The following is a 21,516-nucleotide window of genomic DNA, read 5'->3' on the forward strand; positions in this document are numbered from 1 at the left end:
AGCTGCAGATGGGCTCTCCACACCAGTCTGCCCTCAGAGCATCTCCATGAATGGATGCTCCATCTCCTCTGGACCTCTTCCTCATGGCCACATTCTTCTCACAGAGTATTTGAATTATGTAATCCAACTCATTGGAGAGATTGATGCTTTAAGCTTCCAGTTTACCTCTGTAGCTCAGTTACAACTTGTAATTATTTGCTGACAATATCAATAAATTTGGAGGAACATCTTGCCCTACATTCATAAAAGGACTTTCAAACAGAGTCCTAGTAGGGGATGTTATTTTTTGTAGTTTATTTGCTTTTATTGTTTTTGCTGTTATCATATGCTCAGGCTCCAGAGACTTTGTTAGGTTTTATTACTGTGTTCCCTTGGTGGGCATTTTGTTTTTTCTAAACATTTGTACTTCATGACCTTCGTGACCGTGTGACGTGTTGTGTGGAATCAGCATTGTTTGGGATAAATACCCTTTGTTTTGTCAGTTCACTATTAGTACTAGCTAACTAATTATTTATTCTTAAAGTGTATCCCATTTTTCTTCCTGACTTCCTGGTTTCTTTCTGAAGAATCTCCTTCACTCTACATGTACATTATGTAATTCTGCTTCTTTTTTCTACCTAAGGTGTAGATTTTAATTCCAGTTTGAAATTTTCATTTGATCTCTCTCTCCCTGGGAAGAAAACTTCAAGAAAAACTCCAAGTTCTCGCAAGGTAAGATTATTCATGAAATCCGAGTTAGTTTTATACACCAGAAAACTGAAACTGCTCTAAAGATTGAATGTACTTTGGATTTGGAGATGCTCTCTATTTTCTCTTTTCTTTTTAAAAAAAATCAAGCAAACCCAAACCCTTTTATATCCACATGGTGTAGTTGGATTAGTCCAACACCTGAGCTCTCTCTTGAATTGATTTTCCAGTATCTGGATGCCTATTTCCTGTGTGTTATTCCCTGAGTTTATTCCTTACATAACAGAGGTGTGTATCAGGAAATATCCCCATCCATAGAAATTTCCCCTGTGGAAACTCTTCTCTGGCTTCTTCACTGAATAATTATGTTACCAGGATTTTCAGATTTTATGTAGCAGAGTAATTTCTGGGAATATTTGGCTACCCATTGCATGTTGCTCCCTTTCAAGGTTTACTGTCCAAGGGTTCTTGTAAGGAAGCACGTGTCATCCTTCCCCTGAGTGTCCTGGCTGGCACCAGGGGCTGGCTCCTCCTGCCCCTGCAGGGCCCTTCCTGCTCTTCCCAGTGCATCCCATTTCTCCTCCAGATCGAAGTCATGCACGACTACCAGGAGAAGAGGAATTCCTTGCAGTATTTTATTTCAGACAGTGATGACAGCTTAGATATACTGAAAGGGTAAGCACTCACCCCACTTCTATCATCTAAATGATGTTTACTTCTGGCCAATCCTTTCCCCACCCCTGTGTTCCTCTATCCTGATCCACGTGTCATCTCTTGTGCTATTATCTCTTGGTTATTCATGAGATCACACAATGTTTTGGGCTCCTTGAACTGCACTGATCACCTGTGGGGCTTTTTCTAGACGTGAAAATAATACGCTTCTATTTTGTTTTTCATTTTAGCCATGTCATAAATGAGCTTATAGAAACAGAGAGAGTGTATGTGGAAGAACTCTTCACTGTTTTGACGGTGAGTGACTTCTCCAGGTTGCTCACTGCTGTTCCCTGGTGACTTGTACAAAAGGGCACCTGCCACTCTGTCAAACTGAGCAAAGATGTGGCAGGGCAGGACTGTCACCAGACTGTCAGGTCCCAATCTACTCATAAATGCTCAAGTTTGCTCCTTAGGTTTTCTTTGTTGGAGGCATCTGCAGGAACAGCTGGTGTCAGGATGAGCTTTTCATCTTCAATGAAGGAGAATCCTTCTGTTTGTACACAAAAGCACTGGTAATTAGCCTTAGCAGTGCCTGTAAAACATACAAAAGGCTGTTTCTTTTTATGGTTCCCTAATTTCCTTTACCTTTAGGAGACAAAACGAAGCAGCTTGTGTTTTATCCTTGGGAGAATTCTGTCTCAGTACCGTGAAGTTTGTGACTGTATGAAGCACATTACTTTAGAAAGCAGATAATGATTTCTCATACTGTCATTCTAGACATTACTACTTTATTCCAAAATAACTCTTGCTGATGGCCAAAACAAGTTGGCTGTTAAATATCTCTCCCCCCTCACATTCTCTCACCCAGGAGCAAGCAGGGTATACATCTGTTGGACTGTAGGTAGTTACAGGCAATTCCCCTGCACTGATTGGGATTTTTGTTAAATCACGCTCTCTGTGATGAAGCAGCTGGCAGGTATACAGATTTATTGCTGTGCACATCGAGTCTAGATAGAGAAAAATGGACAGATAAACTTCAGTTTTCTGAAAATTGTATTTCCTTTAAAGAGGGAAGCCTACTTGCTGGCCTCAAATAAAAATGACTGATTTTCCAGATACTTATCTATTGCATCCCTAATCAACTACAAAATGCCTGCTTAGTATAAGGAATATTGATTCCAGCCTCAGTGAGTGTGAGAGATTATGTCGGAAAGCTGGAGGAGATGTGCTGTACATACTGAACACATTTTTGCTGCTTGTGCTGAAAGTTCTCAGTGCAGTGCAGTCCTTGGTGACCAGCAAGGCCAGTCTGAGCTGTGGCTAATGGCATTCCTGGGGCCTCTTTGCACTGATGGTGCTGAGCTCTGGCTGTGCCTTCTCCCTGCACTGCAGTTAGGGAATTTGCCAAATCTGGTGCAGTGATGGGCTCTTACCTCAGGGAGCTTTACATTATTTCCTAATTCCACCCAGCAATTTGTATTTCAGTGTTTTTCCTTCCAGCTCCTCCCCAGTTTGAGAGCCCAGGATTTCAAGGGGCAAGTAGAGCTGCAGAGCCCAGAATTCCTGAAGCACTGAGGAGAGCAAGACCCTAGTGCTCAGCACATCCTGTACAGGGGCAAAAAGCCCTGATTTAGGATTTGTTCTCAAGCTGTCTCTGGACTGTAGCTCGCCTCCTGCACTGCTTCTGGTGGGGCTGTGTGGAGCTGCACCCCTGCACACACACACTGCCACTGATGAGTCTCCTGCTCAAGGAAAAAGACCTGTTCTTCCCACACAAGTATTCCTGTGGGCCCTCTCCTGCTCCCTCCTGATCTGCCTTTGGAGAATTGGGAGCATCTCTGCAGTGCTGCCAGCCCCACGGCAGCTGTCCCACACCCTTCCCTTCTGGACCACAGCCCTGTGTGCCCACAGACTGAAAGACAGGGATTTAGAGAGCAAAACATGGAATAAAAGGGATATTGCACTGAGAAACAGAGGTCATATTGAAAGTCTGTTCATGTCCCCTTTCCATCTGCCTTTGAGGAGGTGGCAGCTAAGTGATGAACCCTTTTTCATCTGGCAGGGCTACAGAGCTGAGATGGACAATCCTGCCATGCTCATCCTCCTGCCCCCTGTGCTGAGGAACAGGAAGGATGTTCTCTTTGGAAACATGCCCGAGATCTATGACTTCCACAACAAGTATGGTGCTGCTCTGCTCTCCTGTTACCTTGTCATGCTGGAGTACCCAAACCTCACCTTGCTCACTGCTGTGGTTTTGTCCCTTCTCCCATCTCTTGCAGAATTTTCCTGCACAGTTTGGAGAGCTGCCTGGGAGCACCCGAGAGAGTGGGATGCTGTTTCCTAGACAGGGTGGGTAAATCATTTTCACATATAAAGCAGATTGGAAGGCCAGTGTTTCTGCTGGTTTGTCACAGTCTGCAACACCTCAGTTATGCTGGCTGAATGAGAGGCTCCTGACCTCAGGACCAGCAGTGGCTGTGTGTGGCCAGCAGAGATGGGGCAGCGCAGCTGTCCCGACCACTCCTGTGATCCCCAGCTGTGCTTTCTTCACCCCAACTCTGTCACTTTTAGACATTACAGCTGGCAGCAGAGACAAAAGCACACCCAGCCTAGTGTTGGCTCATTTGCTGCCCGGTAGGATTGGGTTCCTGGGGGTGACTTGCCTCTTGCTTGCCTTGCAGCGGGAGGATTTCCAGATGTATGAGAAGTACTGCCAGAACAAACCCCGCTCAGAGTCCCTGTGGAGGCAGTGCTCTGAGAGCTCCTTCTTCCAGGTGAGCTGCCCCTTCCTCCAGGTGAGCTGCTGCTCCTACCCAGGCAGGCCCCACCATGGGACACTCTTCATCTTAAGCTCCTCCTCAGCAGCCCACAGTTCTGCATTTTGTTTAGTGTTGTGTGAAAAACACACACTAAATGTTCACAAGAGATGTTGAAGTTTCCTGTACCCCAGGAACACAAGGCAGCTCCACTCGCTGTGTTATTTTCATGTTATAATATTTCTATAGTTGTGGGTACCATCCAACACTTTGGCATAGAACCTTTGAAGTCATCAAAGTCCACAGCTGTGCTGTTGGAATAACTACTTACAGATGGTGCAAAACTTACTTAGGCTGACTTCTGTGTTCCAGGAATGCCAGAGAAAATTAGAACACAAACTGGGGCTGGATTCCTATCTGCTCAAACCAGTGCAGCGCCTGACAAAGTACCAGCTACTTCTGAAGGTATTTCATGTTCTGCTTCCAAAGGGCATCACCAGATTGATTAGATTTGTTTTATTTTTCAATTAAAGTTTACTTGTAAATTAACACAAAGCTTTGGATGACATATTGCTCATCTTGGCCTCTCCCAAAGTGACTTTCAGTGAAGATGAATGTTCACATACTTGAAAAAGGAACAAGTGCTTTGACAGGCCATTTTTAAGGAGAGACTCCTTTTGAATCTGTTCAGAGATGCAAACTTACAGAAGCACTTACAAGAAAACCAAGCCAGAGATGATCATGAGGATCTGATGAATGAAATATATTGTTGCATCTCTTCTTTTCCTTAGGTGTTAATAGCACCTGTAATCTTTAATGCATTTATTCTGTTCCCCCCATCTGAGGCAGAGCAATGCAGTTATTCTCACTTTGAATAACACTTGGGTAGTAGCTCCTGAACCACCTTCTTACCTCTTGAATGAGTATACATGCTGCTATAGGTGGGCACAGGAGATTGGAAATGGAACTAATTTTATCTCAGTGGTATAATTCTGTCTTCCATTTACTCACTTGAAGGCTCTGGGTTTTACAAATTCTGTTCCTTGTGTCTCCCAGTCTGAAGACAGTCATCTGCTGCAAGCTCATTTGAGGGCAGATTGGCAGCTAATGAAAAATCTGAGCCTTATTTGCCATACCTTACTAAGCAGGAAAACACAACACAAAGGAATCAGAAGAAGGTGGTGTTGCTCTATGCTGACACCATCCTTAAGGAAACATTAAAAACAGACCATCCCTTCTGAGCTGTTCCACACCTTATACTGACTGTGCTTTAGAGCGAGCCTTTCTCCAGTGACATGAAAAAAGAAACTCAGTGTAGGTCACTGCTGGGCATTGAACACTTTGGGCAAGGTGGAAAAAATCTGCTTTGTTCAGGTGCAAACATGTGCTTTCCTATTTCTATTTTCAGGAGCTGCTCAAGTACAGCACAAGCTGTGATGGAGTTCAGGAACTTCAAGAAGCTCTGGTTGCAATGTTGGATTTGCTGAAGTCAGTCAATGACTCCATGCATCAGATTTCAATCACAGGATATGATGTGAGTAGGTCTGAGCAGTGAGAGCCCTTGCACAGGGCTGGGTGGGCACTGGGGGTGGATGGTATCCAGTGCTAGAACTAGTCCAGAGCAGCTGCAGACTGGGATCGGGGCTGTCACCTCCTAGGTGACAGTGTTCCCTCTGACTTCAGGGGCTTGGGAATACCCCGAGCTGCACAGTGCCCACACTTGCCACCTTATGGTTTTCCAGAGTATTTTCCCAGTGTGGCCCTTTGTGTTCTCATGGCTGACCCAGTAACTCACCTGGGGTGTTTTCATAGCATTTCCCATTTAAAAAATGACTCTCTGGGGCTGATTTGGAACCTTTCCCACTGGGGTGGTTGTCTTTCCTAGGGTTTCAGGAAAGCTGCTGATCCCAGGCCTGGCCTCCTGGAGAATTCCATTTTCTGATACCTCAGTTCAGGTTCAAATCTCACTTCTTTGTCCCACTAAGGTAGCCAGAGCCCTTGACCATACTCTTCCACAGGAGCTGGATGGTTTTCCATTCTTTTTAGTCCTTCCAGTTTCTGACTCCCTAGCCTAGCTGCAGCTCTGCATGAGCCCTGTGCTTCCCTCTGGCACCAGGTCATCACTCCCACAGGGTCCTCTGATCCTTCCAGGAAGATCTATCCTTAGAGGGACATGCCTTGGAACAGAGCTGGCCTTGTGTCCCATTATTGTTTGCGGAGTCCTCTTAAGTTTTAATTGACATCTTTTTCTTTCTTTTTTACTTGTCATGCTCTCCCCAGGGTGACCTGAGCGAGCTGGGGAAAGTATTGATGCAGGGATCTTTCAGTGTTTGGACAGGACACCGAAAAGGGCCAACAAAGATGAAGGATCTGGCCAGGTTCAAGCCCATGCAGAGGCACCTGTTTCTGTATGAGAAAGCCTTGGTCTTCTGCAAGAAGCGAGAGGAGCACGGGGATGGATATGACAAAACCTCATCTTACAGCTTTAAGCACTTTCTGAAAGTAAGGAGTTTTGATCTTTATTTGTGAAAGTAAGGGTGTTTTACACAACTGTGTATATTGCAGAGCCAGAGGGGTTTTTCTCTGACGTGCTGGCTGGGTTTCTGCTGCTGAGGGCTGTGGTTCCTCACAGGGATGTGCCCTGTCCATGGAAGGCTCTTGTTGAATGAGCTCTCAGGACCCTTTAGAGCTGAGGCAGCAGCTGGGAGAGCCCCTGGACTCAGTCAGGGCTGTGACTGCCAGGGAAATGGAGCTGTGCCAGTGCCAGGGGTGCAGATGTGCCTGGCCCCTGCTCCAGTCTGTGTTCCAAGACTGGGTGAGGCCACGGAAGGACATTTTGTGTTTTCCCCAGCCCAGCTGGAAGAGCAGGGGGCTCCTCCTGCCCAGGGAGGCCCCTAGGGCAGACTCTGCTTGGCTGCTCCTGAGCCCTATTTTTCACCCTGCAGGAGGTGTAGGTTTAACTCTCTTCCTTCCCCTTCCTCTCTCCTTTGGCAGGCTTCAGCTGCAGCTAAAAGGACAATTATCAGATGACAAGGGTAGCCTATGGCAAAATATGAGGGATGTGAACAACTGTACCAGCCCTGTAAATGCTAACTATTGTCAATAAAATTCCCAAAGTGCTGCTCTAAAAGAGACCTTCTGGCATACAGTGTGTGATAAGCAATTCTAGACCAGCATTTTTTTTCTCAGTGGTCTGCCTTGTTTTTCTTGAAAAGTGAAAACCCATGGGGGTATATATTAGATTGGAGAAAACTGAGAACTTGGAGGCAGAGCAGATCCCTGCTGCTGTCCCTGCTCTCAGTGGGGTCTGGGGAGGGATTTGCCATAAGTAGTCAGAAAAGAAGGTGACAGCAGAGAAGTCTGCTCAGCTCTGGTGCACATTACAAATGATGTAATAAAAGCAAGACTCAAGCCATATGTTTTGGTACCAGTGTTTTCCCCAAACAGCATAATTTTCTTTCTGTACAGCTTGTTTCCTCTGCAGTGCTTGTTTTACTATTGAAAGGACTGAAGAGGTGGCAGGGGGAAATGCAGCTCAGAGAAAATCCTGCACTTGGGAGTCCAGGAAATGTGTCCACAGATTTGCTTTGCCTCATTTTCCAGTTGGTGTTGATGCACAGAGGCTGGAGCTAGAGAATCCATGGATGTGGCAGGATTACATCTGCACACACGTGTTTTGAGAATTGCTCTGCTGTGGGCAAAATCCTGTTTCTGGAGCTGGACATTTAATTGTAATTGCAGACACTGATATTGGAAAAGACCTCCATGATCATCGAGTCCAACTGTTGAAAGCAGTCCATCACTGCCAAATCCACCCCTAAACCACGTCCCTAAGTATCAGGAAATTGTTCTTCTTTGCAGCAATGTTTTTGAGGGATTCAGGATTGAAATGAGCTGTTGGGTAGATGCTGTGTAATGAGATCACCCATAAAACAAACAAAAGAAACCCTCAGGATAATATTCTGCATCCTGTGTGAAGTGAGCAGTGGTAAATACCTGTTCAGCTGAGATGCAGTAACCTAGAGGATGCAGGTTACTGCACTGCCAGGTAAATCTGCCTGATGTAGATGAACCATCCCAGAGCTTGGCACTAGCCCAGTTTGGTCTGCACAGCGGTGATCCAACAGCTGACAGTAAATCCTGGCCAGGGGGAGGAAATGGAACTTTAGAATCCACTAACCTGAATGAAGAGACCTTAAATCTGTCTCTTCCTGGCACTTATTCTTTGCATCATCATAGTAGATCATCTAAAATTTCTAATGTCTTGATGCCTGGGCAGTTTTGTAGGAGCCTTTATAGATTGCCAAGGTAAACAAGATGCAGAGAACTGGGGATTGCAGTGACTGGATGAGGTGCCCTTCCAACAGCTTGCATCAGTTTTAAGCTTTTATAAAATCAAAATGGAGCCTCATTCAGCTTTCTAAAGGGGAAATGGCCTCAAGTTGTGCCAGGGGGTTTCAGCTTGGATATGAGGAGTGGGCAGGCACTGGCACAGCTGCCCAGGGCAGAGGGGGGTCCCCATCCCTGGAGGGATTTAAAGCCACGTGGATGTGGCACTTGGGGACAGGGTTAGTAGTGGCCATGGCAGTTCTGGGAGAATGGTTGGACCTGGTGGTTTCAGGGGTCTTTTCCAGCCTAAATGTTTGTGATGTCAAGAGCAGCTTGGTTCCTGCTCCCTGAGGCTGTTTATGTCACTGGAAAGGGAGACCAACACATGAAACAGCTGGAACAGACCATTTGTCCATGGCACCTATTCTGCAAATCATCCAAGTCTTTCAGGCCTAAAGCTCTGGGCGTGCACATATTATCAAGGAGGAACAGCAGTGTTGAACAGATGTTATTTCTGAGGTTTTGTTTGTGTTTGTAGTGGATTTGTCTAATCCAGTCTGCGTGAATAATTTATGATAGATGATACCTTTATCATTACATCTGTTCCAAAACATTCAAGTGGGATACTTGAGCTGTTTTTGACCATCCTTTAATCAGTGAATAATTGTCATTAAACCCTGCTTTAAGGGAAAGGATGGTGAATGTGGTATCAGCTATTACAGCAGTTTTCAGCTTCATGCCCTGTTCAGGAGGGAGGTCAGAGGTCTCCTGTTGCTGAAGAGTTTCTTGTCTCTAATCATGGTTTAAGCTTGGTTCAGGCGGGTCACATTGTGCAGATCCTGAAGGACTTGGGACTTTGTTTTTATCCAAACTCTCCAAAGTGGTTGGTGATAATGAGTAAAGCAGCATTCAGCTTCCAGCCTGCATGTGTGCTGGAAGCTAGGCTGGGGGCAGCTCAGGCTGTACCCCAAAAATTAATCCTCCTTTTGGGAAGAAGGGTTAATTCTTCTTAGGGTGCTGCCACCAATACAGAGATGGTCAGGGGGCCAAAAAGCATTGAACTCAAACTCCTAAAGAAGCTAAGGGCATCACAAATGGGTTTGAAAGATCACTGACAGAGGGAAACAAAGAATTTAGTGAGTGAATAAAGAATAATAAGGCAGAAATAATGTACGTGGATAAATAACATGTCATGTATTTATAAATCTTCATATGCCAAATCTGAGAAATTCTATGCTGAAAGAGGCAGCTGGGATGATGCTCCAGTTAGTTCCTCTGATTTCCAAATGAAAAGTTCCCCAAGGTCCACTGATTTATTTTGGAAAGCTTATCTGAAATGCAGCTGATAGAAAGTCAGGAGGGATGAGCCAGATAATGACTTTCAGTTGCTACTTAAATTAAAATTGATGAAACACGTTAAATTCCGTGAAAACAGGTTTAACTTGCTGGATTCCTCGGGAAGAGGGAGCTTTGCATTATGTTTAATTCTTTGTTTGTTTGGATTTGCAGATGAATGCAGTTGGAATAACTGAGAATGTGAAAGGAGATCATCGGAAATTCGAGATCTGGTACAGTGGGAGAGAAGAGGTGTATGTGGTGCAGGTTTGTAGCTCCAGAATTCTGGGTGTTTGCACATACTCAGAGCAGGGAGAAGAAAATGTCTCATTGGTCTGTATGGTTGTAGTGATAGTTCTGAATTTCCATTGTGCCTTGCCTGGATGTAATGGGAATCATCAATTTTAAAAGATCAAGACTGTTTAAAATTTAGTAGTAGCTTTGGGGGGAAAAGGGGATTTCAGATAATTACAGCATAGAAAAGTGAGATTTTATTCCTATGTTATAATGGATGACTCTTAAATCAAAATTCAGACAATTTTCTCTTCTTCCAGGCCCAAACAGTAGATCTGAAGATGGCATGGTTGAATGAAATAAGAAAAATTCTGTTCAAGCAGCAAGAGCTTATAAAAGGTACATTTGACCAATTTCTCTGTGCCTTTCCCTCTGCAGCAGAAGCTTTTCTATTGTCACATTGCTGATCTGAAGTCCACTAATACTCACTGGAGAATTGATTTTTAGAAACCTGGTAGCTGGAGTAGAACCTTACATTGCAGAGAGATAACACCGAGCAGTAAAAACTGGGTGCTCATGTGGAAATGAATCACAGAAGTACATTTTTTGGTTGTCATTACCTTGGGGATTATTTCACATTTGTTATCATAGGTTTCATTCAACAAGATACATAACAGATGCCTAATTTTAAGCATATTGTGCTTCTCAGTAGCATGCTCGGTGTTAGGTTAGTGCTAACATGCCACTTCAATCATAATTAAGTCTGTGCTTTGCAAGAATCTATTTTTCTAGACTCCATTTTTCTAGACCTAGGTCTGTTTTTTCTCTAAACAGAAATCAATAGCGTTGTACAAAAGGTCTCATTTTTAAAGCAATGCTTCAATGTGACAGTTGCTACTAAAAACCTGGATTTCAAGCTGTGTTTGTCCCCCCAGCAGTGGAGAAGCAGCAGCCTGGCTCGTGCTCGGAGCAGCCACAGCTCTCCTCCCAGCTGGGTGACAGGTGAGCGCCAGGCTGGGGCTCTGGGGGTGCCCTCACTTGGGGCACCCAGAGCCTGCTGGCTCTGTGCTGGCCCCATTCCTGCCTCTGGGCAGGGGACAGGAGGGGACAGGAGGGGACAGGAGGGCTGTGCTGCTGCTCAGCCTCTGGTGGCAGTGGCTGGGGACAGGGTCTGCAAGGGGCACCCCTGAGGCAAGAAGCTCAGCCTGAGCTGCAGCTCCTCTGCAGATGGAGATGGGGCAAAGGCAGAGCTGTAACTCAGGGCACAGGGCAAAGGATGGGCTGTGACTCAGGGGACAGGGCAAAGGATGGGCTGTGACTCAGGGGACAGGGCAAAGGATGGGCTGTGACTCAGGGGACAGGGCAAAGGATGGGCTGTGACTCAGGGGACAGGGCAAAGGATGGGCTGTGACTCAGGGCACAGGGCAAAGGATGGGCTGTGACTCAGGGGACAGAGCAAAGGATGGGCTGTGACTCAGGGGACAGGGCAAAGGATGGGCTGTGACTCAGGGGACAGGGCAAAGGATGGGCTGTGACTCAGGGGACAGGGCAAAGGATGGGCTGTGACTCAGGGGACAGGGCAAAGGATGGGCTGTGACTCAGGGGACAGAGCAAAGGATGGGCTGTGACTCAGGGCTCAGGGTAAATGCTGGGCTGTGACTCAGGGGACAGGGCAAAGGATGGGCTGTGACTCAGGGGACAGGGTAAAGGATGGGCTGTAACTCAGGGCACAGGGCAAAGGATGGGCTGTGACTCAGGGGACAGGGCAAAGGCAGGGCTGTAGCTCAGGGCACAGGGCAAAGGCTGGGCTGTGACTCAGGACACAGGGCAAAGGATGGGCTGTAACTCAGGGCAAAGGGCAAAGGCTGGGCTGTAACTCAGGGGACAGGGCAATGGATGGGCTGTGACTCAGGGCACAGGGCAAAGGCTGGGCTGTGACTCAGGGCAAAGGGCAAAGGCAGGGCTGTAACTCAGGGCACAGGGCAAAGGCTGGGCTGTGACTCAGGGGACAGGGCAAAGGATGGGCTGTGACTCCGGGCACAGGGCAAAGGCAGGGCTGTAACTCGGGGGACAGGGCAAAGGATGGGCTGTGACTCAGGGCTCAGGGTAAATGCTGGGCTGTGACTCAGGGGACAGGGCAAAGGCAGGGCTGTGACTCAGGGGACAGGGCAAAGGCAGGGCTGTGACTCAGGGGACAGGGCTAAGGATGGGCTGTGACTCAGGGCACAGGGCAAAGGCTGGGCTGTGACTCAGGGCTCAGGGTAAATGCTGGGCTGTGACTCAGGGGACAGGGTAAAGGATGGGCTGTGACTCAGGGCACAGGGCAAAGGCAGGGCTGTGACTCAGGGGACAGGGCAAAGGATGGGCTGTGACTCAGGGCACAGGGCAAAGGCAGGGCTGTGACTCGGGACAGGGCAAAGGCAGGGCTGTGACTCAGGGGACAGAGCAAAGGATGGGCTGTGACTCAGGGGACAGAGCAAAGGATGGGCTGTGACTCGGGACAGAGCAAAGGATGGGCTGTGACTCAGGGCACAGGGCAAAGGATGGGCTGTAACTCAGGGCAAAGGGCAAAGGCTGGGCTGTAACTCAGGGGACAGGGCAATGGATGGGCTGTGACTCAGGGCACAGGGCAAAGGCTGGGCTGTGACTTAGGGCAAAGGGCAAAGGCAGGGCTGTAACTCAGGGGACAGGGCAAAGGCTGGGCTGTGACTGACGGGACAGAGCAAAGGATGGGCTGTGACTCAGGGCACAGGGGAAAGGATGGGCTGTAACTCAGGGCACAGGGCAAAGGATGGGCTGTGACTCAGGGCACAGGGTAAAGGCTGGGCTCTGACTCAGGGTCGAGATGCTGTAGCATTCCTTTCCCCTCCCAATTAATCTTTACAAAAACACAATCATGTACCAGTGTTATTTCTGACTTTGTTTAACAAAACTTTGTGGAGTTTGTGCTCGTTCTTGGAGCAAAGCTAAGATTGATTCTGTGAGTTTTGAACCATTCAGGAAGCAACAGCGAGCCTCCATCAGCTCAGAAGAGAACGACTCGGAGCGCACCAGCCCGGTGATGCTGGACAGTGGGCTCGTGTCCCCCCAGAGCAAACCCCCCAGAGGTATGGCCCCTTCCCTTCCTCTCCCTCTGGGGCTGCTGGGGTCCCCAGGCTGAGCCCCACGCTGTCTTGCAGGCTGGCCAGGAATGTCCCAGTCCCTGGAAATCTGTGAGGGGCTAGAGGAGTGGTCGGGGCAGCAGTACCTCTCCAACTGCTCGGACACCGAGGAGGAGGATGGGAACCAGCTGGTAGGTGGGGATGTGACATCCCCAGAGCGTGGGGGCTGCCCTGGGCAGGCATCCTGCCTTGCTTTGCCTGCTGGATAATGGATGTATCTTGTCCTTGTCGCTCAGAATTTCCATATCTCACTTTGGAGAATGAGAAGATGTCTCAGCCACAGTTTGTTGAAATAATTTTAATTAAGGTAGCTGATAGGGCTCTGTCACATTCCCTGCAGCAGTCAGAAATCACAGCTGCATGATACAAAATGCAGCTAAAGAAGATAAGTTTTTCTTTCCACCACAGTCTCCAGGAAAATACAAAGCCCTTGCAGACTGCAAGAGGAGAGGATCAGAGGACCTGTTGGTGAAAAACGGGGATGAAATTCAGCTCTTGCATGAAGATGGTGAGGGACAGTGGTAGGTATTTTAGGATTACTTTGCCTTATCTCTAAGAGTGTGCAGGGCAGTCCCTTGAAATGTCCCTTGCCTGGTGATGCACTCATTACGCTCCTGACTGAGCTTTAGACTATTTCAGAAAGCTGGAGAATTCATTCTCCTGCCAGCCCCAGATGCCATCTGCACTGGCCTGGCCTGGGGAAACGAATCAGGACTTCCCTCCCGTGGGTCTCTGCATGAGCTGGGTTTTACCAGCACCTTCCCAGCACTTCTTGCCATGCTCTTCCCACGTCAGATGATGCTTCCCTTTGCTCATCCCAGCTCAGCTCCAGGCTCTGTTCCTCTGGGCTCATGAACAGCCACAGTGAGTACCTGCAAGGCATTCCCTCCCTCAGACAGCTGTAGGAATGTGACCTGGGGGGTGGCTCAGACTCTTCCTGTTGTGTGTGAAGCTGTGGCTCACAACAGAACAGCTCCCAGCTGTTTCACAGGTGCCTGGGAGCATCACCTGGGGACACCCCTGGGCCTGCTCCTGTTGGACCATTGGTGTCCTTGTCTGGAGGGGCAGCCTGCCCCTGCTGAGATGTCCAGCAGCTTGGCTGAGCTTTCTGGTGATTGTGACCTGCTCTCCTCAGCCAGCCCAGGCTCTCAGCAGGAGGGAGCCCAGTGTACTAAAGCCTTGTTTGGGGTGTGGGAAGGGTGATGTTAGCAGGAACCTGGCTCACATTTGTGCAGGCACCAGCCTGCAAATGCACAGATGTCAATGTCCTGTGCAGGATTCCTGGCTGGCAGCTACAGCCCTTGCACTTCAAGGGAAATCAGAATAGGATAAAATAGAATATTTCAATTGCAAGGGATCTGCAAGGATCATCTATTCCCACCACATTTTGAAAAATTCAGTTTGTTGTTAGAAAAAGCAGATGCAAAGCATCTCAGGTTTGCTGAAAGTTCACCACTCCTGGGGGCTTCAGCCGGTGCCAGTCAAAGATTTCTCACACCAAGCTTTTTGTTAGCACAAATTTCACTGTATGAGTGAGACAGAGGGTTGTCATTTATGAGTATGAGTATTTCTAGCTGCCTAAATCTTGGTTTGAATTTACTTACAGTACCTTGACTAAAATCATTCTATCAGTCTAAATAGCAGAGGGGTGGGAAAAATAATTGGCCCTGGCTCCTTCAGTAGCCAGTTTTCCTCAGCTGGAATCTCTCAAGGTCTTGGGCAGGATGACTTGAGAGGGGTTCCTGTTCTTCTCCATTGTCTAGAGAGATGAAAGCTGTTTAATTAGGTTCCTAAATTTAGGTTGGAAAAATCCTTTAAGTGCATGGCCAGGTCCTGTTAAAATGTTTCCCTTTTTTGAATGAATTGTTGCTTGCACCCCCAGCTATGTAGAGTGTGCCCTCACCAAACTGCTTCTGGGTTGACTGGCTTCTGTTCCTAATGCTGTTGTCATTCCAAGGTTGGTGAAAAACCTGAACAGAAGAAAAGAAGGCTGGATTCCTGTGCACAGTCTGCAGATAGTAGTCGGTGACTGCAGATTTCGGAATGCCAAAGTTGCAGGTATTTGATAGCACACCTAGCAGAAGTATTTCAGTATTTCTCAAATCAGGTCTTTTAAGCCATTTGCATTACACTTGATTTACTAAATCTGGCTGCATATGCCTCTGCTGGAAAAATAGAAAAGCAAGCAGCTATTCCAAAAGGCCTGCAAAAGTAGCAAATTAAGCTTTTTCTGTTTGTTTGTTTAACACAATAAGATGTTTCTGAGACTTTAGGCACTAGTAAATTAAAACCAAGCATTTAAAAACATAGATTTCATTGCAAGAGCACTGGGTAGAAGACCTGGGAGAAGAGATGGAGTCTGAACAGGGATTCCTGTGACTGTTTTCCTCCCTGCTGTAGCTCAAACCCCGTGTGAACAGCAGGTACCTAAGCAAAATCTGCTCCTGCTGCAAAAGACATCGTGGCCTGACCCAACACTGTAAAGGCAATACTTCCTCCCTGCTGCCTCACTCCTGCCCTCACTGCTGCCTCACTGCTGGTTAATCCATCCTTAGATAAAGTTTATGATAAACAGGTTATCAGGTTTCAGCCAAAGGCTTAGAGTCTCCAAACCCATGTTTCTCATTTTCTAGCTGTAACTGTACATAGAAATCAATAGGAAAGCATAAGAAATGACACAAGAAAATGCCTTAAGAGCAGCCTGTTGCCCTTGCCATTTCTGCAGTGTCACTGCTCCATGTGTTGCTCATCATCATGCTGTCCTCTGCAAATGGGAGACCGGGGTTGGAGATGGAACAGCTCAGGAAGCCCATGTAGATTTAGTCCATTAAAAAAAAAAAAACAAAACAAAGCAAAAAACCCAAACTAGTTACAACTGTATGAGGCAAATCTTGAAAGGAGATGTCTCTTTTAACCACTTCTTTCTGTCAGAATCTATTATTTTGATGAATGTGAAGGAAGCCATCTGAAAGGCATAAATTCCAGTCAGCTCTTGATGGTTTTTTGGGTACATTTCAGTGAAATCCTTCCTATAGAGGAAGGTATTTTTTATCCCCTTTTGTTGCAGGGCAGTTAAATCTCACAGGTTGAAGGTTTGCTGATATTCTGTAAGGGGTAGTTTGCTAACCAGTGTCCAGAGTTTACTGGCACCCTGTTGCCAAGATGCAGTTATGGCTCCCTTCATCTTCTCTCCATGTACAGCTCCCCACCTCACCAGCTCCTATGCAGAAGGGTTTTCCAGCTGGGAATGTATCTCAAAAAAACGGTGCTGGGAAACTTTGAACCCAAGTTTTCATTGTCAGTGGTCATATCCCCAAAAACCTGGAGACCGTCAGCTCCAGACTGGTTTATAAAGTTACTGAGTACAACCTAAGGGGAATTGCATGGGGTGAAACCACAGAAAATGCCTCCTGTGGGTCCCACAGCACTGCCCAGATATTCCAGAGCATATCCCAGGGTCTGAGAGCACTGAGGCTCTGCTTTCCCTGCCAAGGTAACTGTTTTCTTTAGCTGTTCTGATCATGCCTGCAGTCCCAAGGCACAATTCTGATCTTACACACACTCCAGGAAATATTGGGGCATGATATAGGATGTTCTCTTGCTGTTTCCTAGAGCTATTCCTAGAGGTTTTCAGCCAAGTGTCTTTACAGCCATAAGCAACTTGCATTCTGAAAATGCATTTTCATTCAGTATTTCTGAGCTCAGCAACTCCTGTTCCTCTGGGGGCTGGTGGCTTCACCCTGCAGGTGACACTGACTCCTTGGGTATGCTCTGGGCTGGGCTCTTTCCTGCTTCTGCAGAAGATGGAGCTCTTGCTCCAGTATAGCAGAGGGAGAGCTCGGCAGTAGGGGCAGGAGGGAGCATCAGAACCCTCACGGATTATGAGCTGCTTGTGCTGGAATGCTGGTTTGCATGTTAGCAACGTGAATTCCACTAACATTGTGGGGTCCCCAAGAGCTTGGAGAGTGTTGGAGTCACTTCAGTGCTGGGGGAGAGGCAGCTCTGGCATTTTATGGGGGCAGTGCCTGTCTCATTGTTCAGCTCCAGGTTCCCGTAAATAAAACTCTTATGTCCAGTCACAAAACTTCATAGCAGAATTCATACAAACCTGGAGTTTGGGATTTTTTTTCAGGGCAAAGCCTTTATCTGAATAGAAGAAATGGTTCCCTTACCTTCACATTTCTCTTTAGATTTATAATGTGGCCCATCAGGATGGCTGATACCTGCATGCCTACAAGCTGTTCCTCTGCCCTCTTGCTAATTATTCCAGTGTTGAGCCAATACAAATCATTATGAAGTTACAGGGAGCTCTTTGCTGTCCATTTTAAGTTAGCAGAGGGGTGTTTGGTAAGTGCTTCACACCCCAGCCATTCCAACCTTGCAAATCCACAGTCCTCCTGTAAATCTTGGCCTAGATAAAAGCCATTAGGTTCTCTCGGAGGAAGGTGGCTGGCTTGGAGATAATTTTGAAAATCAGTTTTCCTTCTGGTGTGGTTCTAGCTCTAAGTTCTGACATTTAGTCCTTGCTGCTTTCTTCCAAACAGACTTATTCTCTCTGCTGTGCAAACCCATGGTGGATTTTTTTAATGTCCCTGAAGGAACGGTTTTGTATCGCAGGAGGTAACATGCAGAGCTCAAAATGAAAAATGTTTGGAGAGAGCTGTGCTCAGAAAGAGCAGTTCTCAGAATGTAACTAGTTCTGAGGCTCACCCATGTGTTGGTAGTTCCAGCTGCCTTGCAAGTGGTCAGGCATTGCCTTGTTAACTGACTTAGTTTTGCCATGAATTAACATGGAGATGCAAGATGATCATTTCAGGGAGGCTTGGGGCTCCAGCATTACAATCCCAACTCCTTTTTCTGCACTGGAGCAGGAGACGAAACATTTCTGCATGTCCCTTGGTGGCCAGTGTTCCAGGCATCCCACTTGGCAGCACTGGCAGGTGTGTCAGTGAAGAGAAGGGCGTCTCACCTCTCAGTGTGCTGCAGCACTCACGGCAGGGGCTGCAGCCACATCATTTTTGAAGTCTCTTACTACCCAAGCCATTCTGGTGATTTAAGGTGGGCACAGGCTTCTGTTCTACATGCCAGACCCTCTCCTAGTTTATTTAACATCCCACTTGCCAAATTCTCTCTTCCAAGCCTTAGGGGGATTCCCTGTGCCTGCTCCCCATGCCATAAAGCTGAGCAAAGCTTCCCCCCCGCTGGCAGTGCCTGAAGGACTGAGCTTGTGTGTCCTGTGCCCCCTCTGGACAGGGCACTGGGCACTGTCCCCTTTTGTGGCTCCCATGTGCCTGCTCAGGGTATTTCTTGTCTGGCTTGAGCTCTGGCATGCTGTGAGCATGTTGGCTGCAGTGTGCCAGCTTTGTGCACGCTCTGGTAAAATGGCCCTTGCAGTTTGCAGCTGCAACACAGCTGTTTGCACTGTCCCTCAGCACTTTAATGACTGCAGCCACAGGGTCCCTTAGAGGCAGTGCTGATTTCTTTTTGAAGCATAAAGCAGGGTCTCTCCTACAACCTGCGGTGCCAGCCAGCTTCACAGAACAGCTCTTTAGAAAACCATTGCCAGCCTGACAAAATAAGGAGCCTAGAGAAGAGATCAGCTGGCCTTGCTGTGATAATGAAGTGAGAGATGATGGAAATGAGTCAAACCCTGTGGTCCTGCCTTAGTCAAGGCTCTCACTGAAGTGAGTGGGAGTGTAGCTTTTAGGGAGAAATGCAGGAGTGCATTTTTTTTTTTCTGTTATACAAATGTTACATGATTACAGGGAACAATGTATTTCTTGGAATAACATGCTTTAATATTAACATCATTCTCCATTACTTTATAGATGCTGCCCTGTGTAACACAAGAAAGTTTAGTTCCCCTTGAATTAAGGGTGAACTTGTAGCATCCTATTTTCGATGCTCTTTGGAAGCTTTCAGCTAAGTGTTACAGAGAACTAGCACAGTAGTTGGAGTTGTCCTGTACTATTCATCACATTCCCAGACCTCCACAGCTTCATCTGCACTGAGTGGGACCGGGGTCCTAAGCAGCTTCTCATGCTCATAAAGGAAGCCATTCTCTGCTCTTTGTTTCTTTTTGCCTGTGGAAATTATGGTATTTTATTGATTTTTTTTCCTGCTGTTTTTCCATGACATGCATCATGTTTCATCAGAGAAGTACACTACAGTTTCCTGACACTTTGTTTAGATGCTTGAAATTTCCTCTACAGGTTGAAGTAGGTTTTGCCTACTTATTAGCTAACAACTGTTGAAGTTGCAAACAAGAGTTGAGTTTTTGGTAAACCAAAAAGAAAAAAAAGCCAAACAAATAAGCTGTATGTCCTGCATAATTGATTTTATGGGTGGATTTTTCTTAAATATCTGCTTCAGCTATGTGAATGTAATGTTCTGTAAGAGCATCATCTGGCTGACTCACATGTGAGGATGCAATAACACTAAAGATCCTCTTTTTGCACTTAGGACCTGACTCCAGCCCACTGCAGCCTCCTTCATTTCAGTGAGGTCTGGATCAGGTCAAACTGACAACTCAGGGTTGTCACCAATCACTTAGGGTCCCAAAGCGTCCCAGGGCTGAAACCTGTATCTAGCAAGTGTTGAAGTTTACATTAATGTATGTACTTTTGGAACACGTGCCATAAATCCAAGCTACATGTCCATGTTTGCACTAAGGATGTTCTTGTGATAAGACTTTTTCAGCATCTTTAACAATAATGTATCTATTGAACTTTTGAGAAAGGAAAAAGAATGTCGAAGAGTCATAATTTAACTTTGTGTTTGTCTAGTTTGCTTTTGTAGAACATAGGTAGGTACAGGTGGTTTGAACTTCTAAGCAGATGTGTGCAAAGAGCACCTGAGTGTGTGGAAGCAGGGTTAATAGTGTGCATGCAGTAGTGAATTTGCTCTGCCCCAGCCAAATGAGATGTTTATACCACAGACTAAAGGGGGACCTTTGTGATCTTTTATTTGTGAACCAGTCCTTAGGCACAGTCCCAAGTTCAGTTAAAGCATCCTGGGTTAGTTTTGTGACCATTTTTGTGTAGAGGAATTGTGGAGCTGCTCACTGGCTGTGCTTGCATGGGGGTTCCCCAGCTCACAGTGGCCATTTCTCCACTCTGGGTCTCCAGGTTTGGGGTGACCCTTGTGCACCCTCAGAGCTGGGCCCAGCTCAGTTAGGACTGAGCAACACCAAGAGCCAGAAGATCCTTCAGCCACTGGCAGTCACAGTGCAGAGATGTTCAGCCACTGAATATTCTTCTCATCTACTTTCAAATCAATCACAGTGCACTAATTAGGTGGGAAAGTAGGAGTGTCTTAAGTTCCTGTTGGGGCTGTTTATAGTGGTAACAATTATTGTGGTAACAATGCACATTTTGAGGTACAACTGTAAATATTTGTCTGAAACAGAGCACACATTGCATATTAAATGATTTTAATCTTTTTTTGTCTTCCATAGTTTTAAATCTAAGCTTTTATTAATTTATGGGGTTGATAAGTTCTGCAAATCTGAATGTACAGTCTGAGGTTTTTAACATTTTAAATTTTGCACACATGGTATGTTCCCCTGAGTATGCTGTTGAACTAGGCTCTTCATGTATATGTATAAATTACAGTAGAGAATTTTCTGACTGCAAGTTTAAATAAACTATATTGTATATGTACCTGTAAAAATGTGTTAAATCTATATTTAAAGAATAAAAACTTGTTAAATAAATCCATCTGAGAATATGTAATTCTGTTCAAAGATGCATCTGCTAGAATACTAGAGAAAAAAAAAAAAAGAGTTCACAGCGTTGGTTTTACTTCATTTCCTTGGAACAACTTAAAACCTTCTTACGTGCATTTTGATTTTAAGGCAAGCAGTGGCAGATGATCCAGTTAGTTTCCTGCTGCCACCCTGCCCTGACTCAGGGTGCCCCCAGCCCCAGCCCCTCCTGCACCCATCCCAGCACAGCTCAGGGTGTTCCCAGCCCCAGCCTCCCTTTCCTTCCAGCACTGGGCAGTGCTGCCAAGAGCCACCTCTGGGCCGAGGACCATGGCTGCTGCCGTGATGAACCCCAGCCTGTTCCATGTGAGAACATCTGTTTGGGAGCAGGGTGGGCGCCCTGCTGGGCGTGTTCCCGTCCCCGTGGGCTCCTGCGGCCGGGACGCTGCTGAGGCACCAGTGCCTGCTGGGCTTCCCTTGCCCACGCTGCTGCGTGCCAGCTGTGGAACTGGCTTGGGACGTGTGAGAGCCATTCCCCTGCTGATCCACCAACCGCTGCATTTGGGATCTGGGGACTTACACCACCACAGCGGCACCAGTGCATTCAGAAATGCAGCCATGGGTCATTAAAGGGCTTTTTATTTCCTTATTACCA

The 21,516-nt window shown here is 46.7% G+C and overlaps 1 protein-coding gene across 2 annotated transcripts in view; it reads left to right on the forward strand.

Moving 5' to 3' along the window:
- Window positions 1-21,125, forward strand: part of MCF2 (MCF.2 cell line derived transforming sequence) — a 47,526-nt gene extending 26,401 nt beyond the window's left edge. Inside the window, exons 13-29 of one of the 2 annotated variants that reach the window (XM_062502639.1) lie at window positions 623-711; window positions 1,274-1,362; window positions 1,590-1,656; window positions 3,404-3,519; window positions 3,621-3,690; window positions 4,023-4,115; window positions 4,470-4,562; window positions 5,506-5,631; window positions 6,378-6,599; window positions 9,936-10,028; window positions 10,316-10,394; window positions 10,934-10,997; window positions 12,996-13,102; window positions 13,175-13,287; window positions 13,565-13,677; window positions 15,114-15,214; window positions 18,985-21,125. In XM_062502639.1, coding sequence (XP_062358623.1) covers window positions 623-711; window positions 1,274-1,362; window positions 1,590-1,656; window positions 3,404-3,519; window positions 3,621-3,690; window positions 4,023-4,115; window positions 4,470-4,562; window positions 5,506-5,631; window positions 6,378-6,599; window positions 9,936-10,028; window positions 10,316-10,394; window positions 10,934-10,997; window positions 12,996-13,102; window positions 13,175-13,287; window positions 13,565-13,677; window positions 15,114-15,214; window positions 18,985-19,025 — 1,676 coding nt within the window. In that variant the 3' untranslated portion in view covers window positions 19,026-21,125. Of the gene's footprint in view, window positions 1-622; window positions 712-1,273; window positions 1,363-1,589; window positions 1,657-3,403; window positions 3,520-3,620; window positions 3,691-4,022; window positions 4,116-4,469; window positions 4,563-5,505; window positions 5,632-6,377; window positions 6,600-9,935; window positions 10,029-10,315; window positions 10,395-10,930; window positions 10,998-12,995; window positions 13,103-13,174; window positions 13,288-13,564; window positions 13,678-15,113; window positions 15,215-15,466; window positions 15,520-18,984 lie in introns of those variants that run through there. The other variant, XM_062502640.1, reaches the window with a different exon arrangement.
- Window positions 21,126-21,516: the final 391 nt, after the last annotated feature.

This window comes from Cinclus cinclus, chromosome 15 (assembly GCF_963662255.1).
Source record: "Cinclus cinclus chromosome 15, bCinCin1.1, whole genome shotgun sequence".
NCBI lineage: Eukaryota > Metazoa > Chordata > Aves > Passeriformes > Cinclidae > Cinclus > Cinclus cinclus.